General features: G+C 39.7%; 1 protein-coding gene across 1 annotated transcript; it reads right to left on the bottom strand.

Moving 5' to 3' along the window:
• Window positions 1–42: 42 nt before the first annotated feature.
• On the bottom strand, window positions 43–26,282 carry RNH1 (ribonuclease/angiogenin inhibitor 1; the record flags this gene model as incomplete). Its single annotated transcript, XM_083349696.1, has 10 exons — window positions 43–1,097; window positions 12,701–12,871; window positions 13,062–13,232; window positions 16,455–16,616; window positions 16,801–16,968; window positions 17,155–17,325; window positions 17,521–17,721; window positions 18,237–18,407; window positions 25,770–25,940; window positions 26,128–26,282. 10 exons carry the CDS (start codon window positions 26,280–26,282, stop codon window positions 971–973), a joined length of 1,668 nt encoding a protein of 555 aa, XP_083205822.1. The 3' UTR covers window positions 43–970.

Here is a 26,282-nt window from a genome sequence, read left to right as displayed (position 1 = left end):
AAAGCTCCACATGGCCTCCTGCCGTGAGCAACAGAAGCATCCCAAAGTGATGCGTAGTGGCCCAAAGCGCTGCACAAGCAACTGAAGCGCACAAGTAGTAGAAGTGGCCCGAAGAGCCATCTGGCATCCTGCCAGGAGCAGCGGCAGTCCAGCCACAAGTGGTGGCAAGGAGCTGCAGAAGACGTCAAGTAGCGGCGCGACATCGGGGTGTGGGAGACCTGGCTGTGGTGGTCCTACTGGTAAGGTGCGTGTGGGGCACATGGGGCAGTTTCATCCCCCCCACCCCATCCTAGCTTGATTTTTAGGGGTGCACATGGTTCCAACAGATGAATCTCTTCAAAAGAACTTTGAGGCATTGTTTTCCTTAAAGAATCTTTTATTCGAGAAACAACATATTGGCACTACATTGTTGAAGCCAAAAACTGAATTCCCCTCCCCTGGCACAAAGTAGCAAAGCACAATTCCCTCCTCCAATTAATAGTAATAAATGACATTCCCCAATTAAATTAAAGCATGGGCTTTCTCCCCAGCTCTCCAGCCTGCCAAATCTCTATCAGTTCTGGACCTAATAACCTTGGGTTCCCATGCCTGTGTTATTATTGTTATGACTAGCTGGACTCTCTTCCACATTCCTCCTCCCAGCATCAACTAACCCTAAAAACGACAGAGGAAAAATGGCTGCATTTCCATCTGTTGTCAAAGCAAGAACATCTGATGTTAGCAACGTTGACACTAGGGCTTAATTTTGGGGGAGGGCTTATATTAGGCCCACCCCCACCTCAAATCAAGCTAGGGATTACTATCAGGCTGGGTCTAACTTTTGGGGAAACACGGTACATATTTCCATGAACAAGTTTGTGGGTTTACTTTTATCCCTTTAGCTTGGAATTTTTCAATTGCAAAGAGAAAAGTCCTCAGTTCAGATTATAGTTGCTGAAAGAAAGTTCTTCAGACCTTTACTTGAAATAGATTAAATAAAATAAAAATAGATCAAACAAGCAAGCATGAAGAAAGAGAAGAATTTTACAATGAAGGCTCTAGCTGCATGGTTCATGTCCATCCATTTTCCATTCTGCATAATATATTTTCCATTCAACCTATGATGAAAAACAAAATATTACTTTAATCTCCCACCAAAAGATAAGTGCCCAGTAATGTCTCTATCAGACTGTGCAGGGACCCACCTGGCTATCTCTGACCTCCAATCTGATCCACCCCACAGAATTCCAGGATTTATTTGATTTCACTCTTTTCAGGTACACTTGATTTCCATTGTCTTTGGAGGATTTGCTATCCCTATAACATTTATCCATTTTAGGAGGGGATTATTCTGGTTTGTTGCACAGTCAGCCAGATGTTCAGAATGGATTTGGCATTTGTTTCTACCTATCAAGTCCTTTCAAAGTCCTAGGATAGGAAGATGGGGCTGTTTGATGGTAGTACAGATATCGGCACAGGATGTAAGCTACTCCAAGTAAAACCACTTTTTGCAATTGGGGGATTGATCAAAAGGCTCATTTTGATGCAAGGCAAAAGGTTTATTTCAGGAACGCTTCAAGAAGTACTTTGATTTACGGCTCTAAAAAATCTCTTAGGACAAATCAGGAAGGTGAAAAAATATGTAAGAAAATAGTAGCTTAAGAGTGATCCCATCAAATTTGAAAAAAACAAAAAACAAAAACGGAATAGTGATACAATGAATGTGTTATTGTTTGTTATAGAAAAAGTATAGAATTAGCCTAGAATGAGAAGCTGACCTGCATGCTTGCCAAGCAAGCCTTCACACAAATAAAGGGATTTTTTTCTCCTTATTTCAGATTAAAAAATGACAGAAGACATGCCTCCCCATTGCCCAGCATCTGATAAATGGAGAGCCAGTAGATCTCACTCTGGTTTCTTACCTTTTTGCAGCACCAGAGAGATCTGCAAGATTCACACTCTATACTGAAAGGTTTAAACAACTATCCAAGAGCATATGAGTCTGGTCATGTGAGTTGGAATTGTGATTTCAGGATCAGGTTTTCCCTCCTTTCCACTAAAAAGCAATAGATCCCAAAGGACTGACTAAAAACACGAGGGGTGGGAGCGGGTTGCCATGTAGTAGGCAGAGTTTGTCTGGGAAGGTGAAAAATACAGCTAGTTTGAATAGCTAATTCTTGGGGAAAAAATCAGTAAGAGGCTCTGCCAGCTCACTCAGGAGGAAGCACCCCCCCACCCCCACCCCAAGGCCAAGAAATTCCCTCCAAGAGAAGTTGATGCATCCTGTTTTCCAGAATGGATCTGGATTAGGATCCCTTCCTACACTTTGGGAAAGGCCTCCATCAGAGCCTCTTAAGGGATAAACATTGGTGGAAACCTGGTCATGGGTGGAAGCAAATAAACTTTATATTAATCATATTAAAATGGAAGACAACATGGGCATTGGAGGGGGAGGGATGATGGTGAAGGAAGCAAATGACAAAATATGCATCATAATATCATCTGCAAGTACATAAGAGACATGAGACGCATTTTAACATTTGCTTGTTGTGGATGCCCCCAAACGCAACCATGTTTGATATTTTGGACTCATCTTCAAATGGCCCCAAAATGTCTAACAGTTTCTAAAGGCCATATGTTCACAACTTGCTTCATCCCCAGCCCACTGCAGAGACAAGTCTACATTCATCTTTCAGTGTTGCAGCTTTGTAGTAATATTTTTCTTTTGCTCCTGAAACAAGCCTTGTTATAGGGATGATATGCTGTGTCTCACAGATGAACTTGGTGCTGCTGCAGCCCAGGTCTTAACTGGCCTTTTAAGATTGCCTGGTGTAGCACCCTCCCATTTATAAATTTGAATTATATCAGAGCAAAGCTAAACATGGCAAGAATTTGCTCATTTCTCCTTTTACCAGAAACAGAAGGTCATAGGCACAGCAAAGTGATCCACTACAGTGGAAAGAAGCACCTCAAATGCTCCTTACAAACCTTCCACCCTATGTGTGAGCTCTTATTGTACTGTTTCTGAACATGGGTCTAATAATCTTCTACAGTATAAGAATACTACACCAGCCTCCAAAAACAGTCCTGCCAGCAGGTCAGCGTGATGGAGAAGGTACTGGATGAAGTCAGAGACAGCTTCCCCAGATGCAACAATGAGCTCCCTTTTACTCCAACATTTCCCCCTTCTTTGCCTCACTGATTTGTCATTTGGGTTATTTAGGATATAGGTTTGCTGTCGCTCCAAAAGAGTACAAGACCAATGTTCAGGAATTGCCTGAGTAAAAGGGTAGAAGAATTCAAGGACTGAAAAGATGCTGCGACAATTTTGCCGAGAGTTTTAATTATTATCACAGAAATTTTAGCATTATAGCTTTTACTTCTACTTCAAAGAACATTTTCAAGATCTAAGTGCTATTTTCTCAGTAAGAATAAAAAAACAGTTCCTAAAAGGTTTCTGTTAAAAAGCGCATTGAAAACTTACATGGAATGAGTGAATAAATTCTCATTAATAAGAAAGCTATGGTTCAAAAGATTGGGGTGAAATATTAAACTTAATTTGAATTTAAGTTAAAATGCTTCTATAGTAAATAAAAATCCTAAGACATGTGGCACCCTCCTCCTGGAACATCTTCCTCCCATGATCAGCCCCCCTCCCCCCCAATGATCTGCTGGTCTTTCACAAGCCATTAAAAACTTGGTTTTGTCATGAGTTCTAGGGCCCTAATAGCATGGTTGTTCCTTTCTTATGGTTATAGAGACTCTGGGAGGCCAGGAGGCTTGTCAGTTGCATTTTATGTTGTTGTTGTTAGCTGCGAAGTCGTGTCCGACCCATCGCGACCCTATGGACAACATTCCTCCAGGCCTTCCTGTCCTCTACCATCTTCTGGAGTCCATTTAAGCTCGCGCCTACTGCTTCAGTGACTCCATCCAGCCACCTCATTCTCTGTCGTCCCCTTCTTCTATTGCCCTCGATCTTTCCCAGCATTAGGCTCTTCTCCAGTGAGTCCTTCCTTCTCATTAGGTGGCCAAAGTATTTGAGTTTCAGCTTCAGGATCTGGCCTTCTAAAGAGCAGTCAGGGTTGATCTCCTCTAGGACTGACCGGTTTGATCGCCTTGCAGTCCAAGGGACTCGCAGGAGTCTTCTCCAGCACCACAGTTCAAAGGCCTCAATTCTTTGGCGCTCAGCCTTTCTTATGGTCCAACTTTCACTGCCATACATTGCAACTGGGAAGACCATAGCCTTGACTATACGCACTTTTGTTGACAGGGTGATGTCTCTGCTTTTTAGTGTGCTGTCTAGATTTGCCATGGCTTTCCTCCCCAGGAGCAAGCGTCTTTTAATTTCTTGGCTACAGTCCCCGTCTGCAGTGATCTTGGAGCCCAGGAAAATAAAATCTGTCACTACCTCCATTTCTTCCCCATCTATTTGCCAGGAATTGAGAGGGCCAGATGCCATGATCTTGGTTTTCTTAATGTTAAGTTTCAACCCAAGTTTTGCACTCTCCTTCTTCACCTGCAACAAGAGGCTCTTTAGTTCTTCTTCACTTTCTGCCATTAGAGTGGTATCATCTGCGTATCTTAGGTTGTTGATATTTCTTCCGGCAATCTTAATTCCAACTTTTGATTCATCTAGCCCTGCCTTTCTCATGATGTGCTCTGCATATAAGTTAAATAGGCAGGGCGACAGTATACAGCCTTGCCGGACTCCTTTCCCAATTTTGAACCAATCAGTGGTTCCGTGTCCAGTTCTCACTGTTGCTTCTTGACCCGCATATAGGTTTCTCAAGAGACAAATAAGATGGTCTGGTACTCCCATCTCTTTAAGAACTTGCCACAGTTTGTTGTGATCCACGCAATCAAAGGCTTTAGCATAGTCAATGAAGCAGAAGTAGATGTTTTTCTGGAACTCCCTAGCTTTCTCCATGATCCAGCGTATGTTGGCAATTTGATCTCTAGTTCCTCTGCCTCTTCGAAATCCTGCCTGTACTTCTGGTAGTTCTCGATCCACATACTGCTGAAGTCTAGCTTGTAGGATTTTAAGCATGACTTTACTAGCATGAGAAATGAGTGCAATGGTGCGATAGTTTGAACATTCTTTGGCACTGCCTTTCTTTGGAATTGGAATGTAAACTGATCTTTTCCAATCCTGTGGCCACTGTTGAGTTTTCCAAATTTGCTGGCAAATTGAGTGTAGCACTTTTACTGCATTGTCTTTTAAGATTTTGAATAGCTCAGCTGGAATACTGTCACTTCCACTAGCTTTGTTGTTGCTCAGTTTTTCTAAGGCCCACTTCACTTCACATTCTAGGATGTCTGGTTCGAGGTCAGTGACCACCTCATTGTGATTATCAGGGACGTTAAGCTCATTCTTGTATAGTTCTTCTGTGTAATTTTGCCACCTCTTCTTAATCTCTTCTGCCTCTGTTAGGTCCCTGCCATTTTGGTCCTTTATCATGCCCATTTTTGCATTAAACGTTCCCTTCATTTCTCCAATTTTCTTGAAAAGATCTCTGGTCCACCCTATTCTATTGTTTTCTTCTATTTCTTTGCACTGTTCATTTAAGAAGGCATTCTTATCTCTTCTAGCTATTCTCTGGAATTCTGCATTCAATTGGGCGTATCTTTCTTTTTCTCCCTTGCCTTTTGCTTCCCTCCTTTCCTCAGCTATTTGCAAAGCTTCCTCAGACAGCCATTTTGCTTTCTTGCATTTCTTTTTCTTTGGGATGGTTTTGGTTGCTACCTCTTGTACAATGTCGCGAACCTCTGTCCATAGTTCTTCAGGCACTCTGTCTATCAGATCTAATTCCTTAAATCTATTTGTCACCTCTACTGTATATTCAACAGGGATATGATTTAATTCATACCTGAGTGGCCTAGTGCTTTTCCCTACTTTCTTCAGTTTAAGCCTAAACTTTGCAAGGAGAAGCTCATGGTCTGAGCCACAGTCAGCTCCTGGTCTTGTTTTTACTGACTGTATAGAGCTTCTCCATCTTTGGCTGCAGAGCATATAGTCAATCTGATTTCTGTGTTGACCATCTGGTGATGTCCATGTGTAGAGCCGTCTCTTGGGTTGTTGGAAAAGAGTGTTTGCTATGACCATCGCATTCTCTTGACAGAATTCTATCAGCCTGTGCCCTGCTTCATTTTGCACTCCAAGGCCAAACTTGCCTGTTATTCCAGTTATCTTTTGGCTTCCTACTTTAGCATTCCAATCCCCCATGATGATAAGAACATCATTTTTTGGTGTTAGTTCTATAAGGTGCTGTAGTGCTTCATAGAACTGGTCAATTTCATCCTCTTCAGCACTGGTGGTTGGGGCATAGACTTGGACTACTGTGATATTGAATGGTTTGCCTTGGATTCGAACTGAGATCATTCTGTCATTTTGAGGATTGTATCCCAGTATTGCTTTTCCTACTCTTTTATTGACTATGAAGGCTACTCCATTTCTTCTGAAGGATTCTTGCCCACAGTAGTATACCTGATGGTCATCTGAATTAAATTCACCCATTCCTGTCCATTTTAGTTCGCTGATACCTAAGATGTCAATGTTCAGTCTTGTCATCTCTTGTTTGACCACGTCCAGCTTTCCTTGATTCATGGATCTTACATTCCAGGTTCCTATGGAGAAAAAATCTTTACAGCATTGGACTTTCCTTTCACCACCAGACACATCCACAGCTGAGCGTCCTTTCGGCTTTGGCCCAGTCGCTTCATTCTTTCTGGCGCTACTAGTACTAGCCCTCTGCTCTTCCCCAGTAGCATATTGGACGCCTTCCGACCTGAGGGGCTCATCTTCCAGCGTCATATCGTTTTGCCTTTTGGTACTGTCCATAGGGTTTTCATGGCAAAGATACTGGAGTGGGTTGCCATTTCCTTCTCCAGTGGATCACGTTTTGTCAGAACTCTCTGCTATGACCTGTCCGTCTTGGGTGGCCCTGCACGGCATAGCTCATAGCTTCATTGAATTACGCAAGCCCCTTCGCCACGACAAGGCAGTAATCCATGAAGGGGGCAGTAATCCATGAAGGGGGCAGTAATCCATGACGGGGGGCAGTAATCCATGAAGGGGTATTTATTATTTATTATTTATAATAAATAACATAAAATGGCTCAGTGGGTTAGGACGCTGAGCTTGTCGATCAGAAAGTCGGCAGTTTGGCGGGTCGAATCCCGAGTGCTGCATAACAGAGTGAGCGCCTGTTACTCGTCCCAGCTTCTGCCAACCTAGCAGTTCGAAAGCACATAAAAATGCAAGTAGAAAAATAGGGACCACTACGGTGGGAAGGTAACAGCGTTCTGTATGCCTTCGGTGTCTAGTCATGCCGGCCACATGACCACGGAGACATCCTCGGACAAGCGCTGGCTCTTTGGCTTTGAAACGGAGATGAGCACTGGCCCCTAGAGTTGGAAACGACTAGCACACATGTGCGGGGGAACCTTTACCTTTACCTATAATTTTAGATCTGTTTTGACTTTATTTTTATCCTATTTTAATTGTCAACTGCCCAAAGTCACGTAAATGAGATGAATGGCCATATAATTCTATTAAATAAATATCCAAGCTATGATTATTTGACCCAACTATTTTAATGCCATGTTAAGCTGCTATGTTCATGCTTTTTGCCCATTGTGGCGGACTCCCAGATGAACCTTTGGATAATCATGACAACAGTATTCAAGACAACCCAAAAGTTACACTGTTGTTCAGATATTCCCAATTTTTAAATGCAATCTCTGAATTTTGTAGATGTGCATGTATATCTTTTAGTCATGCCACTCAAGCTTATTTATCTTCTTTAGTTTACTTATCTTTGTTACAATGAGATCTTGTGGAATTGCATTCCACTGTAAAACATTGGAAGATCCAAATTCCTCACTGAGGTGACTTTAATTTGGAAACCATCTCCTCATTCTTTCAACATAACATTCTAGGTTTTTCCAGGTAATAATAATGCTTTACAGTGGGGGAAGACTTTGACCATGACACAGTATTAGCAAATATTCTACATTTTGGAAATTATGCATTTTGCTTTGCTTTTTCTTTGTTGAGGTATTTATTCTTGAAGGTAGGTATTGTTGGGTTGAGGAACTCTTTCACTACTTAGTTTTTGTCATATATTCTTTTTTAAAAATATATTTTATTGTTTTTTTTTTACAATAACAATCTCCAGTGCCTGGTGTAGTGTGTTGTCTTGGTTTATATATTTGAAAAAAAAGCAATAATAATTAACAGTCAATAATGATTGATTTTGATAATTCCATAATTAGTATATTAATAATATATTTCTTTGATCTTCCCTTCTCCCAATTGCATTCTCCTTCTTCAACCTTAAACAAATATAATTCTAAATATTTTCAATGTATAAATGATTAAATATAGACATTTCTTCATATTTGTACAGATAACCACATCTATGTATAACATTTTTTATCAGCTTATATTATTCTTATAAAAATCATCTCATTAGTTCACCATGCTTCCTATTTTCTTGTTTTTTGTTTAAGCTTAATTTCCCCTTTATATTCAATCCATTCTTATCAGTCATGATTTTCTCAATGCTAGTCATCTAAATCAGGGCATTTCAACCTTTTCACAGATTGTACCACTTTTAGGATATGACAAAATTTGACTATCACCAGTGCTTAGCAAGGTGTCAAAAACTTGATGTCTTAAAAAAAAGGGGGGGAGGATTTTGGGTTTTACTGATTAAATTAATTTGTTGTTATAGAAATGGGTAGTTTATAATATTATGGAAAAGTAAAAAGTTGAGGTTCAATGTTAATGCTTCCTTCTACTGCAACAGAGGAAGTCTGTTCTTTTTCCCTTCTCCCCTTCACTCCCCCCCTTTTCCTCCCCACTGTGCCCTACTATTTGCTTTTGTATTTTTTATATTTTATTCTATAATCTAATAAAATATTACAAACTGTAGAAAAAAGGGAAAAAGTACCAGTTTTAATTTCTTCGGTGGCTGTTCCTTTGCTGAATCACTTTCCCTTTGCACTGACAAATGTATGATGAATTTATCCATGTTTATTAATATGCACCACCACCAACTAGCTCAGGGGTCTTCAAACTTGGCACTTTTAAGACTTCAGGAATTCTGGGAGTTGAAGTCCACAGGTTTAAAGTTGCTAAGTTTGTAGACCCCTGAGCTCGCTGGTCAGCCCTTCTTCCTCTCTCCCTTCTGAGCTCTTTCCACAGTGTAGTAAGAATGCATCCTCCCCCTCAATACCTTCCCTGTACCCTTAAAGACACAGGAATCAAGTGCAAAGCAAGAAAGGCTCACAAAATAAAGAAACACATAAACTCCGTTTTTTTTTCCTTTAAGCTGCCTCAGGTGTGTCACATGTCACAATGTTGCAATCCAAGATAGAAAGGCTCCGGCAATTGTGAAAAGCTTTAGCTTTAAATTGAGCCTGTTTACCTTCAAAGAAAACTTTCTAAAAGCCATAGACAGACTCAATTAAAGGGGGTAAAACTAATTACATTTGTTTAAAGGGATTAAACCTTTTGTGTTGTCTTTTTTTCCTTTCCCTCCCAAACCACCTCCTTTTATAGCCTCTCCTCTCCTCCCTCCCCCTTTTCTTCAGTTCACCTCCAGCTCTGCGCTGCTTCTGGAAGCGCCAATCAGCTGGAGCAATCAGCTGGAGCAATCAGCTGGAGTCCTGCCAGCTTCTGGGGCTTCTGCCGAGTCCACAGAGTCCTGCGGCTGCAGCTGCCTCTCCCTCAGGCTTGGGTCGTTTTGGCTCATTCACCTCCCCCGCTACACTTCTCTAGGATGGTCGCATACCACCTGCCATGTGTCAAAGTACCACAGATGGTACGCATACCACCGGTTGAAAAGCCCCGATCTAAATATCCAAATTTTTCCATTTTAGTACACCTCCCAATATTTTCATATTTCATGTGTTATAAAAATACTGTACTTCTTCTCTATCTTATAGCATCTGCGTATAACAACCTTTCTGATCAGCTTATACTTCATTTATATCTATAAAAGTTACATCATCCCAATATTTTTACATTTCACATATTGTAAAACATACTCTATTACTTAAATCTCTTATCCCTCTTGTTATAGGGCCTCTTTATGTTCTAAGTTCTCTAGTCTTTTAACCATATTTAAACAAATGTTTGCACATGTAATACTCCAACTGGTAGGGCGAGTCAAATCTCTTGAATCTGTCTCTAGCCTTCTTTTGCCCAGTAGCTTTCCAAGTTGATATGTTCCGCTTGCCCGGCAGTTCTTGTGTTTTTGTAAGTATTGTTGGGAATAAAGAAGATAAAATAGGTAAAATATATACTTTCTGTCTCCCAAACTCTGATGATTCTGCTGGGAATTCTATAGTCCATTCCATTTTTGTTGTTCTATCAAAGTCTTGTACATTTTTTTCCTGTTTGTATTAAATTGTAGTTCTTTTCATTTGTAGCTTCATTAATTTGATCATGTTCTTCTAATTTGTGTTCTGTTATCTGATTTGTCTGTTCATTTGCCGTCATTTTCTGGGTGTTTTTTAATTGTAGATTTAGGTGAGAAATGTGCTTATTTATGTCATCGAAGTTGTTTTTTTATTTCCTTGTGGTTTAAATCTATTGTCATTTGTATTTATCATAATATTGCATACATTTCCTCTTGGCAAGTATTTGTCTTGCCGTGAAATATTGCTTCTGGAGATCTCTGATTTTCCAGGCTAAATTCTTCAGGGGTAAATATTGAGTGTGGTGTTCTGTCATTTTTTGATAGATGTACGATATCCACATTGTCTCCCTCCTTCAAATAGTCTTTCAACAAAATTTAAGTCTCTATAATTAGTTATCTAGCCTACCAGTCTCCGAATCGCACAATCCAATCTTATATATATATTATCTTTATATATAGTTTTTGTAGTCCAATGTATTTTCAATTGTCAAGGCTTCAGCACAGGCAGTATTTTTGTAAGAGTTTTTTTAATTCAGGGGTCTATTATCAATCAGTCAAAGTTGCAGTTCAGTATATTTAGCCACCTTAAGTCCTTCCTGTAAATTCTCCTCTAGATGATTAGCTAAGCTAATAAGTTTTTCTTATTCTATAAACAATTCTTAGATTTAGACAACAGTCCAGGTATTTTTCTTTCAGACACTTTTTAATCTTATGGCTGGCCTAGCTCTTTCTTTGTTCCCAGCTGTCTTCTTGAAAGTTATTTAAATTTCAAGGGAACAGATTATTCTTTGTTTCTGGGTGTCCTGCCAATTTCTGAGTCTTTATTGTTAGCGTTCTGTGCTCTGATTCTCCACTAAGGTGTCAGTAGTTGTTTATTTTCCAGTTTTTTCAGACAAAAGTTATTATTGTTATACATTTTTTTATAATTTCATTAAAACCCTTTAGGGTATAGTCTTAACAGTTTTTTGTTTAGTTTCTAGATTTGTCCAGACTGTAGTATTTTAAATTTAATTTCAATATATTTTCCCCTTAATATTAATTCGCCTCTTCCATCTATAAGGGAGTGGGGATGTAGTCCCCTCCCTTCACTTTCAGAGGTTTTCTTGCTTAGGGGGTCTTTCCCAAGGATTCAGTTAAAAGATAGAAGAGAGAAGATCAATGCTCTCACCAGTTTGAGGCACACTGTTCACCAATGTTCTGGTTCATATTTAGTTGCATACTTTAGTTGCAAGTAGCTTGGGCTAGATGCTGATATACAGCTAGCCTTTCTCCTGTCATGTCAGAGGGCTTCCCCTGGATCGAAATAAATGACTGCTGTCATTTCGTGATCAACAGGGTGTCCCTCCTTCATGGTCATCTCTTCGGGGCAACTTCAGACCCATTTAGGGTCCTCCTGGCAGTGAAACTGGCCAAGGGGAGCGGAGCACCACTATCCTGCGGCCACGCGCTATAGCACAAAACCAGAAGTCCCCTTTTTGTTATATATTCTTGATTTCATCTTCCCTTTGCTTCTCTATTTTTTTTGTTTCCTCATATTGTACCTTATTATTATTCTGGAGATCTGCAGCCACTTCATATCCTCAGTTTCTTCCTCTCTTCTCCTCTTTGTCATATCCTGATGTTTGGTGTTATGTTTTGACAGTGAGATGCCCTCTCTTTTTCCATGTGGCATAATTATGCTGATGATATTTTAATTTAATTTAATTTGACCACAATGTTGTGCATTGCTGTTCTCACCACAGAATAGTTTCGAATCCCTGCTGACATCTTTATTGAGGTGTAGGAAGCTGTAATAGATACTTTTAAAATTGGATCTTGGATCTTAATCTGTGGTGCCTGAAGGAGGTGCCAGTTTATACTGTTTCAAAATAGGAAGCACTTGAAGAATGAAATTGGATGGGCAACATATAAGGGATAGTGGCTTACAGTGGTGTCTCTATTTTATTTTCTGGATGTGTGAACCCCTCAAAAAGGATTTGCAGTATTCGATCATCTGTGTTCTTGAGGGATAACTCTAACACTCTTGCTATCTTGGTTGTTGTTTTTTTTAGTAATTCTGCAAGATGTCTGTTCCTATATGTGGTTAGGATCTTTCCAGCAAGCCTGCAGTGATGTGTTCAGAAATTTAAAATTATTTCTTGGAAAAACAAGCATGGGCTATATTTTTATAGGAACTATAGGGAATATGACTATGTATGGCATCTGAACTGCCTCTCCCTGGATATGTTTCTAGAATATTAACCATCAAAAGACAGTAGTATAGATCAAAGTGAAAGGGGGGGGAAATCACTCACTGCAGTGTCTCTATTGTATGTTCTGAATGTCTGAGTCCATCATATAGCAGTTCCATTGTTTTGTCATCTGGGTTCTTGAGGGACAACTTTAACACTCTCAATCTCTGGTTTCTCTTGAGTACTTCTGCAAGATGCCTTCTGAAATATTCAATCAGGATCTTTCCAGCAAGCCTGCAGTGATGTGTCCAGAAATTTACAATTATTTCTTGAAAAACAAATAGGGAACAAAATTCTTATAAGAACTGTAGGGAATATGACTATGTATGGCAAATGAACTGCTTCTCCCTGGATATGTTTCCAGAACATTAACCAACAAAAGACGGTTATATGGATCAAAGTGAAAGGGGGAAAAATCACTCACTGTAGTGTTTCTATTGTACATTCTGAATGTTTAAGTCCATCATACAGAAGTTCCATTGTTGTGTCATCTGGATTCTTGAGGGACAACTTTAACACTCTCAGTCTCTGGTTTTTCCTCAGTACATCTGCAAGATGCTTGCTGCAGGATTTGGTCGGGATCTCTCCAAGAATGCTGCAGACAAGAGTTCAAAATATTACAATTATCTCTTGAAAACAAGCATGGACTGTCTTCTTGCAGAGATTGAAGAGAATATGAATATATATGGTATTGAAACTGCCTCTTCATGAATATCTTCAGTCATCAAGTCATGGTTGTTGTCCCAAAGGTGCTTTATCAGGAGGCAACTGGACTTTCTTGTTTTTCTTTGAAGATGTTTCACTTCTCAACCAAGAAGCTTCTTCAGCTCTGACTGGATGGTGGGAAAGGGAAGAATTTATATTCCTTGCAGACAGCTGATCATTTGATCATTTGCATTATTTTCGAGAGCTGTTGAGGCCATTTGGAGGTTTATCTGTGTCCTCAGGGTCACCTAAGTAGTGCAAATGTGTGTGGAGACTTCTTGGGTGCAGGATGCCGTTTATCTCTTCATTGTTGCGGATACAGATAAACCTCCAAATAGCCTCACTGACTCGCTAAAAGAATGCAAATGACCAGCTGTCTGCAAGGAATATAAATCCTTCCATTCCCCACCATCCACTCAGAGCTGAAGAAGCTTCTTGGATGAGAAGTGAAACGTCTTCAAAGAAAAACAAGAAAATCCAGTTGCCTCCTGAAAAAGCACCTTTGGGACATACTTTCAGAACATTAATAGTGAAAGATTTTGAAATCTTTCACATAAACAAAAAAAAATGTCAGAAAAAATAGAACTACAAATAGTTAAAAAGGTTAAATACCTGGGAATATACTTAACAGCAAGATATTCAACGATAAAAGAAGATAATTATACAAAATTATTGAATCAACTAAGAGTGGATTTGGTAAAATGGAAAACTTGCAATTGTCAATATTAGGAAGAATTGCTACAGTGAAAATGAATATATTACCAAAAATTTTATTTCTATTCCAAACAATACCTATAAAACTTGAGAATTTTTTTTTAAGATTTAAATTAATTAATTTTGAAATTTATTTGGCAAGGAAAGAAAGCTAGAATTAAGATGAAAATGTTACAGGATGCCAGGGAAAATGCAGGTTTTGGTTTACCAGAGTGAGTTTTATATTATCAAGCATCTGTATTAACATGGGTAAAAGAATGGATAATTCTTAGAAACAAAAGGTTGTTATATTTGGAGGGACGTGATTTACAATTGGGGTGGCATGCTTTCTTATGGTATGGGAAAAATAAAATTCATAAGTACTTTCAAAATCACTATATAAGAAATGCATTATTAACAACATGGGAAAAATAAAATGTAAAATATATCTGTAAATTCCTGGGTGGCTTTCAACAATGGAAGCATTTGTACACCCAAATTTAGTTGATTTTGAAAAAATCCAGAGATATTCTAAACTCCGAAGGGAATTTAAAATCTAAACAAGAAATGAAAAATCAGGGTATCAATCTATCATGGTGGGCACATTTACAAAGGGAAGTTAGATATGATAAAGATGTTAAACTGTATGGATTTTACAAGGAGCAAACTTTGTTTGATAAGATATTATTAACTTCTGATGAGAAACTAATTAAGAAAATTTATAATTTTCTATTAACTTTGAAAATGGAAAACAAACAAGTGGCTGTACATACCGGCATCTCGGGTTACCCAGTTTATTCCATCTTTAACTATGGGGGGTGAGGTGTTACCCCCCATAGATAGGGCTCGCAACTTGGGTGTCCTCCTTGATTCACAGCTCAGTTTAGAAGATCATATAGGAGCTGTGACCAGGGGGGCTTTTGCCCAGGTTCGCCTGGTGCGCCAGTTGCAGCCCTATTTGGACCGAGATGCCGTACGTACAGTCACTCATGCACTCGTGACCTCTCAGATTGACTACTGCAATGCTCTCTACATGAGGCTGCCCTTGAGGACCACTCGGAAGCTCCAACTGGTGCAGAATGCGGCCGCGCGAGTGGTGATGGGGGTCTCCCAATACTCCCATATAACACCTCTGCTCCGCGAGCTGCATTGGCTTCCAGTTGCCCTCTGGGTGAGATTCAAGGTGCGGGTGATAAAGCCCTAAATGGCATGGGTCTGGATTATTTATGGGAGCACCTTCTGCCGGCATTAACTTCCCATCGTCCTGTGCGCTCCCACAGAGAGGGCCTCCTCAGGGTGCCTTCAGCCAGGGAATGCCGACTGGCAGCCCCCAGGGGGAGAGCATTCTCTGTGGGCGCACCTGCCCTCTGGAACCAGCTACCTGTTGAGCTCCGGACGGCTCCCGACCTTCGCTCCTTTCGCCGCGACCTGAAAACTTGGTTATTTGAGCTTGCCGGCCTGGACTGAGGGATTGGAATTTTAAATTTTTAGAATGTGATTTATTTGTTGGGGCTAATTTAATTTAATTTATTTTTAACTTTGTATATTGTGTTTTAACTGCCCTGTACACTGCCCCAAGTCCTTCGGGAGAAGGGCGGTATATAAATCCAATAAAATAAAATAAAACAAACAAACAAACAAACAAACAAACAAACAAACAAACAAACGATAAGGTGGGCAAAATTTTTGGATACAATATAGAATTAGAAAAATGGCAAAATTTGTGGGAAAGAAATTATAAACTGACAATGTCAACTTCTTATAAAGAAAATTTATATAAAATGTTTTATAGATGGCACTTGCCACCAGCAAGACTAGCAAAAAATGTTTTAAAACATGTCAGATAGACATTGGAAATGCAAACATAAGTCAGGCACTAATTACCATGTTTGGTGGACATGTGCCAAAGCAAAGAGTTATTGGAAAAAAATACATGCCTGGCTAGAAAAGATGTTGGGAGAATACGTAGATTTTAAACGTGAATTTTTTAAAATTAGGTATAATGCCAGAAAAGACTGATAAACAAAGCATATATTTGACTTTGCATGTTACAACAGCAGCAAGAATTATATTTGCGCAGTACTGGAAAAATGAAGAAATACCATCAGATGAAGGAATAATTAAAAAAAATATTAGAATGCACGGAGATGGATAGACTGATTCTGAGGCTGAAAAAAAAGATGAAATGAAATATTATCAAACTTGGCACTTATTTTATCGATGGTTTGAGGAAATAATAAAGTATCAGGACCTAAATATGTATTAGCGAATGTAAACTCAGACAGCACGTTTGTTGAATAAATACTATTGAATGTATGAGAAAAAACAATAAAAATCTTTTTTTAAAAAGAAAAGAACATTAATAGTGAAAGGACAGTTGTGCATCTCAAACAGAGAGAAAAAAAACCCAGTCACTTACTGTAGTGTCTCTATATTACATTCTTTGAATCCCTCACAGAGCAGTTCCATTGTTCGATCATTTGTGTTCCTCAGAAATGACTCCATTTCTTTCATTTCCTGGTTTTTGCTGATCAATGAAAGTAAATCACTGCATGTTTCATTTAGGAAGTGTCCAATATACCTGCAGGGAAAAGTCAGAAAAATTAAAATTAACTCTTGAAAAAGAAGCATGGACTACATTATTGTAGGTACGGAATATGATTATGTATGACAACTAAACTGCTTCTCTCTGGATATATTTCCACAATATTAACCATTAAGAGAAAGTTGTGTACCTTAAACTGAAAGCGGAAAAAATAACTTACTGTAATGTATCTTTTGTACATTCTGCATTTTTGAACTCCTCAAGCAGCAGTTCCATTGGTTTGGCAAATGTATTCTTCAGGAATGACTCTAATTCTCTCAATCCCTGATTTTTTATGAGTACTGGAAATAACCTGTGGTAGCAATCATTCAGGATCTGACCGAGAAGCCTGCAGGGAAGAATCAGAAAAATCACAATTAACTCTTGAAAAGTAAACATGGACTGTGTTGTATGAACTGAAGAGAACATGATTATGTATGAGAACTAAACTGCCTCTTTCTGGATATATTTCCAGAATATTAACTGTTAAGAGAAGATTATGTAATTTCATCTGAAAGGAAAAAAAATAAGTTACCCTAGTCCCTCTTTTGTACATTCAGTTTTTTTTAATCCCACAAGGAGCAGTTCTATTGTTTTGGCAACTGTGTTGTCCAGAATCAAATCTAACTCTCTCATTTTCTGGTCTTTCCTGAGAATATGTGTAAGATGCGTGCTGCTGGATTCAGTCAGGAACTGTCCAACAAGTCTGCAGATAAAGAGTCCAAAAAATTATAATTATTTCTTGAAAAACAAGCATGGATTATATTCTTATAGGAACCGAAGAGAATATAATTTATGTATAGTAACTGAACTTCCTCTCCCTGAATATATTTCCATTATATTAATCATTAAGAGATTACTGTACACATTAAACTGAAAAGAAAAAAAATCAATCACTTACTGTTTCATCTGCTCTTCATATTCTAGATCTCTGAACCCATCAAAAAGCAATTTCAGTCTTTTGACATCTGAGTCATCTGAGTCATCTGGGTCATCTGAGTCATCTGGGTCATTCTTGAAAAAAACTTCCAATTTCTGGTTCTTTCCGAGTATTTCCTCAAGGTATCTGCAGCCAAATTTTGCCACAGACTTTTCAAAATAACTGCAGAGAAGATTCTGAAAAATTACATTTCTTGAAAAACAAGAATGAACTTTACAGATGTAAGAACTGATGAAAATAGGATTGTGTATGGCAACTGATCTGCCTCTGAGGGATCCTTGGTGCTCTCTGAGCTTGTTTTCTTGCAGAGGTTTCATTACCCAAATTAGGTAACATTATCAGTGCTGGTTAGAAGTGGGGTTTCCTCTCAATTTATATTCTGGTGTCTTGCCTTGTCAGTATTGGTGGGGGTGGCCTTAAAGATTCTTTAGCTGGGCTGTTTGCGGTTTGCTTTGTTGGCAGTTTCTTGATTGAGGTATTGTTTACTTGATGTTACCATTTTGGGTGATGAAATGTCTGCAAGAAAACAAACAAGCTCAGAGAGCAACAAGGGGCCCTTATTTCAATCCTTAGCTACAAATATTCTCCTTTATTCATCTGCCTCTCCTTGGATAGTATATAACTGTGTTAAGAGAGAGTTGTGCCCGTAAAAGTGAAAGTGAAAGAAAATGAATTACCATAGTGGATCTATTATAAATTCTGGATATTTGAGTATCTCAGGCAGCAACTCTATTATTTTGTCAAATGTGTCCTTCAGGAGCAACACTAACTCTTCCAATTTTTCACTTTTCTTCAGTAGCTCTGCAGGATCCCTGCTGCTGGATTCTGTCAGGAACTGTCCAACAAGCCTGCAGAGAAGAGTCCAAAAATTTACAGTTATCTCTTGATAAACACATATGGATGGTATTCTTTTTTAAAACAGTATTTGATTAGTTAATCAAAATACAAAATACAGAAATACGAAGAAAAATGAAAATAATGGGTAAATGGGAGGAAAGGGGGAAGAAGAAGAAAACGTGTAGGATGAGTTGTACAGTAGAATAAGTTAATAACATACAAGCTCAGCTTTTTCCTTTTACATAGTAATGCATACTAGCCATTTCTTATAATAAACCAGCAAAACTCAAATCAAAGTTTCATTTTTTCCACCCTCAAGCACAAAGTCCAAAAGTAGTTTCCAAGTAGAAACTAAATTAATTGTATTCTTTTTTTAATCAAAATACTCAATTTAGCCATCGCTGCTAACTTCATCAACTTTTGCAGTCATTCATTCATTGTGAGAATCAAAATATTCCTCCATTTTTGAGCATAAAATATTCTGGCTGCTGTTACTATATATAGCATCTAAGTTCCATTTCTCCCCCCCAAGTTCTTTGTCCATTAAGCCTGAAAGAAAAGTCTCTGGTTTTATCTTTATATTCACTTTAAGAACTTTCTGTATTTAAATGTGAGTCCTACTCAATATTTCTTTATTTTGTCACATGTCTATCATAAATGGTAAAAAGTTCATTCTTTACACTCATTTCCAACATTGATTTGAAGTATCTTTATACATTTTTACAATTTGTCCAGTGCTAGATCCAACTGTACATCATCTTATCAACATTTTATTTTAAATTATAATTTAATGTAAATTTTAAACCTTCTGCCGACATGTTTTCCCATTGTTCATGCACTATATTATATGCCAAGTTCTCTGCCCACTGAGCCATACAGTGCTTTACATACTCATTCTGCAAGTTCAATTTCAATAGCAATTTATAAACCTTAGCAATAATATGTTCATCACTACCACACAATAAAATTTTCAGTTCATTTTTTACAAAATCAAGTCCATAGGTATTTTTTATCTAAATCTTTCTTTTGGTTGTATATATGTAAACCAATGGGAAATATGTTTCAGATTCTTCTTATTCAGATTTGAAGACAGGGTCACCATAATTGAAAAACATTATTTGACCATAAGTCCATCAGTTTGGCTTCACCATCATTTCTTTTCTAAAAAAAAAAGCTTGCTTGGGTGACACACAAGAGGCATCTTTGCAGAGAACCTTACTTTATATTCATTCCATAAATAAGCATGCCATCCAAATCTTAATTCGTGGCCTTTCAGCTCAAGTAAACACTTAATTTGGAGAGTCACCCACTCTTTTAGTCAGACCAAACAAAAGGCATCAAAATATAATTTCAAATCTGGTAAACCCAAACTCCTCTTTCCTTACCATCTTGCAATACGTAATATCTAATTCTTGGGGGTTTTGTTCCCTTGCCATATAAACATAGAGATGTCTATCTGTCACAGTTTAAACGGAATAACAGTTATAAATATTGGTAAAATCTGAAACAAAAAAAGCATCATTCAGAATTACAGAATGAAAGACTCTGTAACATTCATCTTAATTACAGTGATTCTACCCAATAAGAATAGTTGCCATTTGTCCCATCTTAATAAGTCCTTTTTAATATCCTTCCAAAGAGGCACAAATATATATCTGAAACAGTTTAGTGTGGAAAGAAAACTTTCCAGTTCATTTCTCCAGCTGGGACAAGGTTGTCAGCACAGAAGGAAATAGACACAAAGCGAAGGGGAGCTGCCAGAAAGTGGAACCTTTAATTCGGAAGCCAAAAAGTGTAGTGACACAGCAATAGGGTTCTGGGCTAGCTAGCTGACCAGATGGACAAGTAATGCAATTTGTATACCTTTTCTGGGCTCCTGGAATCCCAGTGCCTCTTGATGGTGCTCTTGTTTTTATAATTTTTCTTGCCTGGTCTTTTCCTGAGAGGAAAAGGTTAATCCTATTCTCAGGGGAGGATGAGGGCTTCCAGATGGGTTTCTCTGTGTGTTTTAAACTAATCTTGTCAATCTCTATTGTTTTTTCAAGAGCTGCTGCTGCCTTTCTGTGGTTTTCTTATCCTAATTTTGTATCCATTTCTTAAGTGGTTCTTGGCTGTCTGCCCGGAGCTATTAGGTAGCTGAAGCGGGAAATATTTTTTTTTCCTTTGGTGAACCTTTTATTTTTCTGCTTGAGTTTTCTAAAGGGAAATGGCTGCTTTTGGTCAGGATTTCTAACATTAGAATTTATATTTGTTGATATAACATCCAGATATGTCACCCTTTCCCCCACCATATATCCATGTTTTCTATTCTCAATTTAGATTTGAAATAGCAATTCAAAAAGTAATCTCTTGTCGTTCTTCTTACAAAATGGATTAAGATATCTCTTGATAGTTTACTTGTGGTGGCAATTCTGGAGTTTACTCTCTATATTTTGTCCACTTTAAGCTGTAATTTCTTTTCTTACCAATTATTTAATTATTCTTGATCCAATATCCTCTCCAGACAATTCAGAAACTGCTCAAAATTTTAACTGGAGTTGCTTAAGGTGTAGTTCCAGAAGAGCCTTTTCATCTAAATAGGCTTTATTCTGGACATCTTTCTTCTTTCTCCTCTGATTTACACCCCAGGAAATCTACTCTGTCCTTTATCTGTTTAACATCTCCAGTTAAGTGGTGTATTTCTTCACAGAGTTCCCTTGAAAGACTATTAATTTTGGGTTCAAGCTTTGCTCCTATTGTCTGGATTTCTTCATGAGTTTTGCTTATATGTTCTTCCAGAATAGCTCTTAAGAGATTTTAATTCTCTGACCCTCTTCCCTTTAATATTTTTGTGTTGTCATTTTCCAATCTCTTAAGATATAACTAAGATTTAAAGATTAATAGCATTAATTTCATTTTATTTAGTAATATTAGTGATATGACAATCTTTGGCTCCCTCCCATGGTCAAACAGCACCACTACAGCAAAACTATATAATTTGCAGGTAAAGTTCAGGTTCTATTATCCCTCTGTGGTCAAACATCTCATTACACATAGACACCTTTAAACCTGTGTTGAATTCTTCTCCAATCAGAAGCAACTAAAATTAGATTTTTGTTCCTTCTTCACAACAGACACAAAGTACCATTTAAACAGCCTTTATTATAAAACTGAAAAAGTTCAGTAGTCAGCTTAAAAGAAGTAAAATCCTCTAGGAGATTTAAGTTCTACATTTCTGAAGTAGTTTCTAAAGTAGATTCTGGCTTGTTTACTCTGACTCAGTTACAGCAACTTCTCCCCTTCTTGCCATCTTAAAGTCATGGAGCTTCAGAAATGATGTTTCAACAAAAAAAGGAAAGCAAGCTGTAGTTTGCAGAAGATAAATGTACAAAAGCTCATATTCTAAGGAGAGGAGACAAACTTTATTGTCCATTTTATGTAAATGGCTTATTCTTCCATGGTGAACTTGCTTCCTGGTTAGTCTCACCCCCCAGATATAGACTCACTTGATCACTTCTTCAAGAAGTTCTCCAGGATCATTGAGTCATCCGTAGTGTTGTGTAGCCAGTTCTTTGCAGGCATTGAGCGAGACGGAAGGTTCAAAACAGCAACAGCCTTTATTGAAGGTCAGAACATAACAGAAGCAACAAGGGAGCTGCTGTGCAGCTATTTATATGGTTGGCCAATAGGTGGCGACCAATAGGTTTGAAGCATTGGTTTCCCGCCCAAAGACCTACTTAGCCGGCTGGAGACAACTAGTCTGGTCTGGCTAGCAACCATTACAAAATACAGTGAACTAGCACTTAGCAATTGAATGCAAGCAATTAGCAATCAGTGCAACAAGAGCAAGCACTTACAACATATACAAAAGGCCAATACATTACACCCCTTCCTCCTGGATGGAACACACAATTATTTGGTTACAAAATCTTGAAGATATTTGGGGGGTCTTCAGGCTTGTTCAGAGCGTTGAGGGGTTGCTGGAATCTCCCTGTCTACCGGTTTGTCTGCAGTGCTTGGTAGACCCGGGCTCTGTGGTTTGGTGGAGTCAGAACAACTCGAGTCCCTTTGGCTGGCCTAGCCCACAGTCTAACAGTGCCGCTAAATCGACATGGCTGCTGCTGGGTGTTGGGTGACTACCCAGCCCCTGCAGTCCAGTTGTGGGAAGCGCTTGGACCTAGGGCTTGGTGCTAGCTGAATCGCTTTCAGCTTTGACTCTGCAGGATGGATTTCCTCGGCATTGATTCTAAACCAAGGAATTCTGTGGACGGAACCCCAATCTTACATTTGTCTTTCCTTAATCTAAGTCCTGTGGCACGGAACTGCTGAAGGACGGCTCTAAGGCACTCAGACAGAACTTCTGTGGACTCCCTGGTGATGAGTACATCATCTAAGTAGGGACAGACCCCCGGAATGCCCTTGAGCATGTGCTCCATGATCCCCTGAAAAATCTCTGGGGCTACATTTACCCCGAATTGAAGGCGCTTTACCTTGAAGGCCCCCCTGTGCATGACAATCATTTGTGTGGCTGCCGTGGCCTTGTCCACTGGCCGCTGTTGGTATCCTGCACTAAATCTAATTTAGCGAACACGCGGCCTCCTTGTAATGATGCCAGAATATGGCTGACAAATGGGACGGGGTACGCATGCTGCTGTAGTGCCCGGTTAATGGTACACTTGTAGTCAGCACATATTCGTACCTCTCCGTTGGCCTTGAGTGGCGTTACAATGGGGGTCTCCCACTCTCCACTGTCTACAGGTTGCAAAACCCCCTGACTAACAAGTTTGTCCAGCTCTTCATCAATCTTATGCTGTAACACAAACGGCACACGGTGGGGCTTAACCCTAATTGGCGCGACCTGGGGATTAAGTTTAAAAGCTATCAGAGGGTATTTGTACTCTCCCAAACCTGGACCGAACACATCTGCAAATTCCTTGCAGACAGAAGACAAATCTGTTGTTTGAGTGCAGTGAATGCCAGTGACCTGGATGCCCAATGCATCGAACCAATCGAGCCCTATGAGGCTCGTTTGCTGGCCATCTACCACAATAACATCTAGTGGGCCTGAAAACCCCTTGAACTTCACTGCAAGTGTGGCCTTGCCCTTGACTGCCAATGTGGAATTCTGGAAGTTGGTAAGTAGGATATTAGATGGTCGTAGCTTGACCCATCTGTTACTATGGCTGCAAACGTGCCGAAAAGTTCCAATGGAGATGATAGACACAGCGGAGCCTGTGTCCAGTTCCATTTTACATGGAACACCTTGAGGTTCGGCCTGCAGTCGCAACTTGTTTAAGAGGTTGATGGGCACCCGTGCGAAAAATGCTCCGGCGGCTGGAGCAGAACCCTACTCAGTGTTGCCCCGGGGCTCCGGTACCTCTCCTAAAAGTCTTGTCCAGCTGGCGGTCCCTCTGGTGACCTCGACAGAAGGCAGCGATGTGGCCTGGTTTTCCACACACCCAGCATGTGGCTGTCCTGAAATGGTAATCCACATGTTGATGGTGGCCTCCACAGCCCAAGCACCTCAGGAACAGAACTGCCTTGCCAACCAGCCTCATTCCTCTTTCATGGTGCCACTGAATCTTGTCAACTTCGTGGTCAGAGTCGGTGTCTTCCCCTCGTTCAGTATCTTTGTGGACAGTTTCTGTATATGGCATGCTTTTCGAGGGATGCAAAGTCTTCATGGCCCCTCCGGTGACTTCGTCTGCCATAATCTCCTTTAAGGCCTCTTGAAGTGAGAGAGTCTCCTTCACAAAGAGTTTTTGTTGGAGCTCTCTCTTCCTGAGTCACAGACTAAGCGGTCTCTTAGTCGCTCCTCTAGGTTGGAGAAATTGCAGAGTTGCAAAGCTTGATGAAGTGCTGCAATGAATTCTGTCACTGACTCGCCGGGTTGTTGTTCACATTGTTCAAAGGCATGCCTCCATGCTATCACCAATAGCTCAGGCTCAAAATGGTCGCGCAGTTTCTTCTTGAGGTCAGTATTCGTGACTGTTTCTAGAAGTGCTGGGGTGACCAAGTTCTCAGCAATATCGAAGGTGGCTGGGCTGCACACGCAGAGGAGGGTTGCGGCCTTCAGCCCATCTTCGCTGATTTGATTTGCACGCAGGTAGTTCTCTATGTGGGAAATGTAGGATGACCATCTCTCTGGGTGTGTCATGTTGAACTCTTCGAGCTTTCCGACCTTCGCCATGGTGCGTAGTCTTCGGGGCTTGTGTCTCGCATTGTCTTGTGCTGCTGGCTTCTGCATAGGCCCTGGGACTGATCCTCAGGGTGGGGTGGTCTCCAGCGTGGCTTGCTAGGCAGACCGAGGGGGGTGGTGGAAACGCTGTTCCCTACCAGGCTCTGTGCTGGTCTCATTCTCTAGTGACTTCAAGCTCTTATGATGAAGCAGCACATCCCACCTTCATCGCCAGTGTTGTTTAGCCGGTTCTTTGCAGGCATTGAGCGAGACAGAAGGTTCAAAGCAGCAACAGTAAAACCTGTTGAAGGTCAGAACATAACCGAAGCAACAAGGGAGCTGCTGCACAGCTATTTATACAGTTGGCCGATAGGTGGCGACCAATAGGTTTGAAGCATAGGTTTCCTGCCCAAAGACCTACTTAGCTGGCTGGAGACAACCAGTCTGGGCCGGCTAGCAACGTTACAAAATACACGTGAACTAGCACTTAGCAACTGAATGCAAACAACTAGCAATCAGTGTAACAAGAGCAAACACAACATATACAAAAGTCCAATAGATTACACATACGAACAGGAGGGTTGATTTCCAGAGCTTCCCCTTCCACGTTTCTTCAAACTTAGAAACCAGCTCTAAGTATAAAACTGTGGAGAATCAGTGTCAATCCAAAAATGGAGAGATATCATTAAGCTCTATCTTCCATTAGAAGACATATGGGCTGTATTCTTGTAGGAACTGAACGGAATATGATTGTGTATGACAACTAAACCACTCTCTGGATATATTTCTAGAGTATTAATTTAATTTAATTTAATTTAATAACATTTATATACCGCCCTTCTCCCTGAGGACTCAGGGCGGTTCACAGGGCAGAATAAAATAGGAAATACAAACATTAAAAAACAGATTAAACAATTGCCCTAGTTAAAAACAATATAAATACAACGTTAAAAACCCCAGAAAAATTAAAAAAACGAAAGATAAAACAACCCCAACACTCCCCCTCAGGCTAGGCCGGCTTGTACAAACAAAAATGTCTTGAGATCGCGGCGAAAGGAGCGAAGATCGGGCGCCGTCCGGAGCTCTACCGGTAGCTGATTCCACAGCTCCGGAGCGCCCACAGAGAAGGATCTCCCCCTGGGGGCCACCAATCGACATATTAACCATTAAGAGAAGGTTGTACACCTTAAACTGAAAGGAAAAAGCAATCACTTACTGTAGTATCTCAAGTCCACATTTTAAATGTTCAAGCAAATCATACAGCACTTCTGCTTCGTGGTCATCTATTTTTTTGAGAGAAAACTCTATCTCTCTCAATCTCATATTTTTCCTTAGTACTTCTGCAAGATGGCTGCTGCTGAATTTGGTCAGAAAATCTCTAGCAAGTCTGTAAAGAAGTAAAAGAAAAACAATTATGTCTTGAAAAGCAAGCATGGAGTGTACTATAGTAGGAATTGTAGACAATGTATTTATATATGGCAGATGAACTGCTATTCCTGGATGTATTTCCAGAAAACAAACAATCAAGAGAACTTAACACACAGCAGACTGAAAAAGAAATGCTGAACACTCACCCTAGTTTTTCTACTTTACAATCTTTATCTTGGAGCCCCTCACACAACATTTTCACTATTTTGCCATCTGGATAGAAGAGCTGGAAATTTAACTCTCTCAAACTCTTGTTTTTACTGAATACCTCTGCAATCTTCCTGCTGCAGAATTCAGTCAT

The sequence above is a fragment of the Vipera ursinii genome, assembly GCF_947247035.1.
Source record: "Vipera ursinii genome assembly, chromosome: 1".
Lineage (NCBI taxonomy): Eukaryota > Metazoa > Chordata > Lepidosauria > Squamata > Viperidae > Vipera > Vipera ursinii.
The sequence above is the reverse complement of the archived record's forward strand: the minus strand, read 5'-3'. Positions and strand labels throughout refer to the sequence as shown.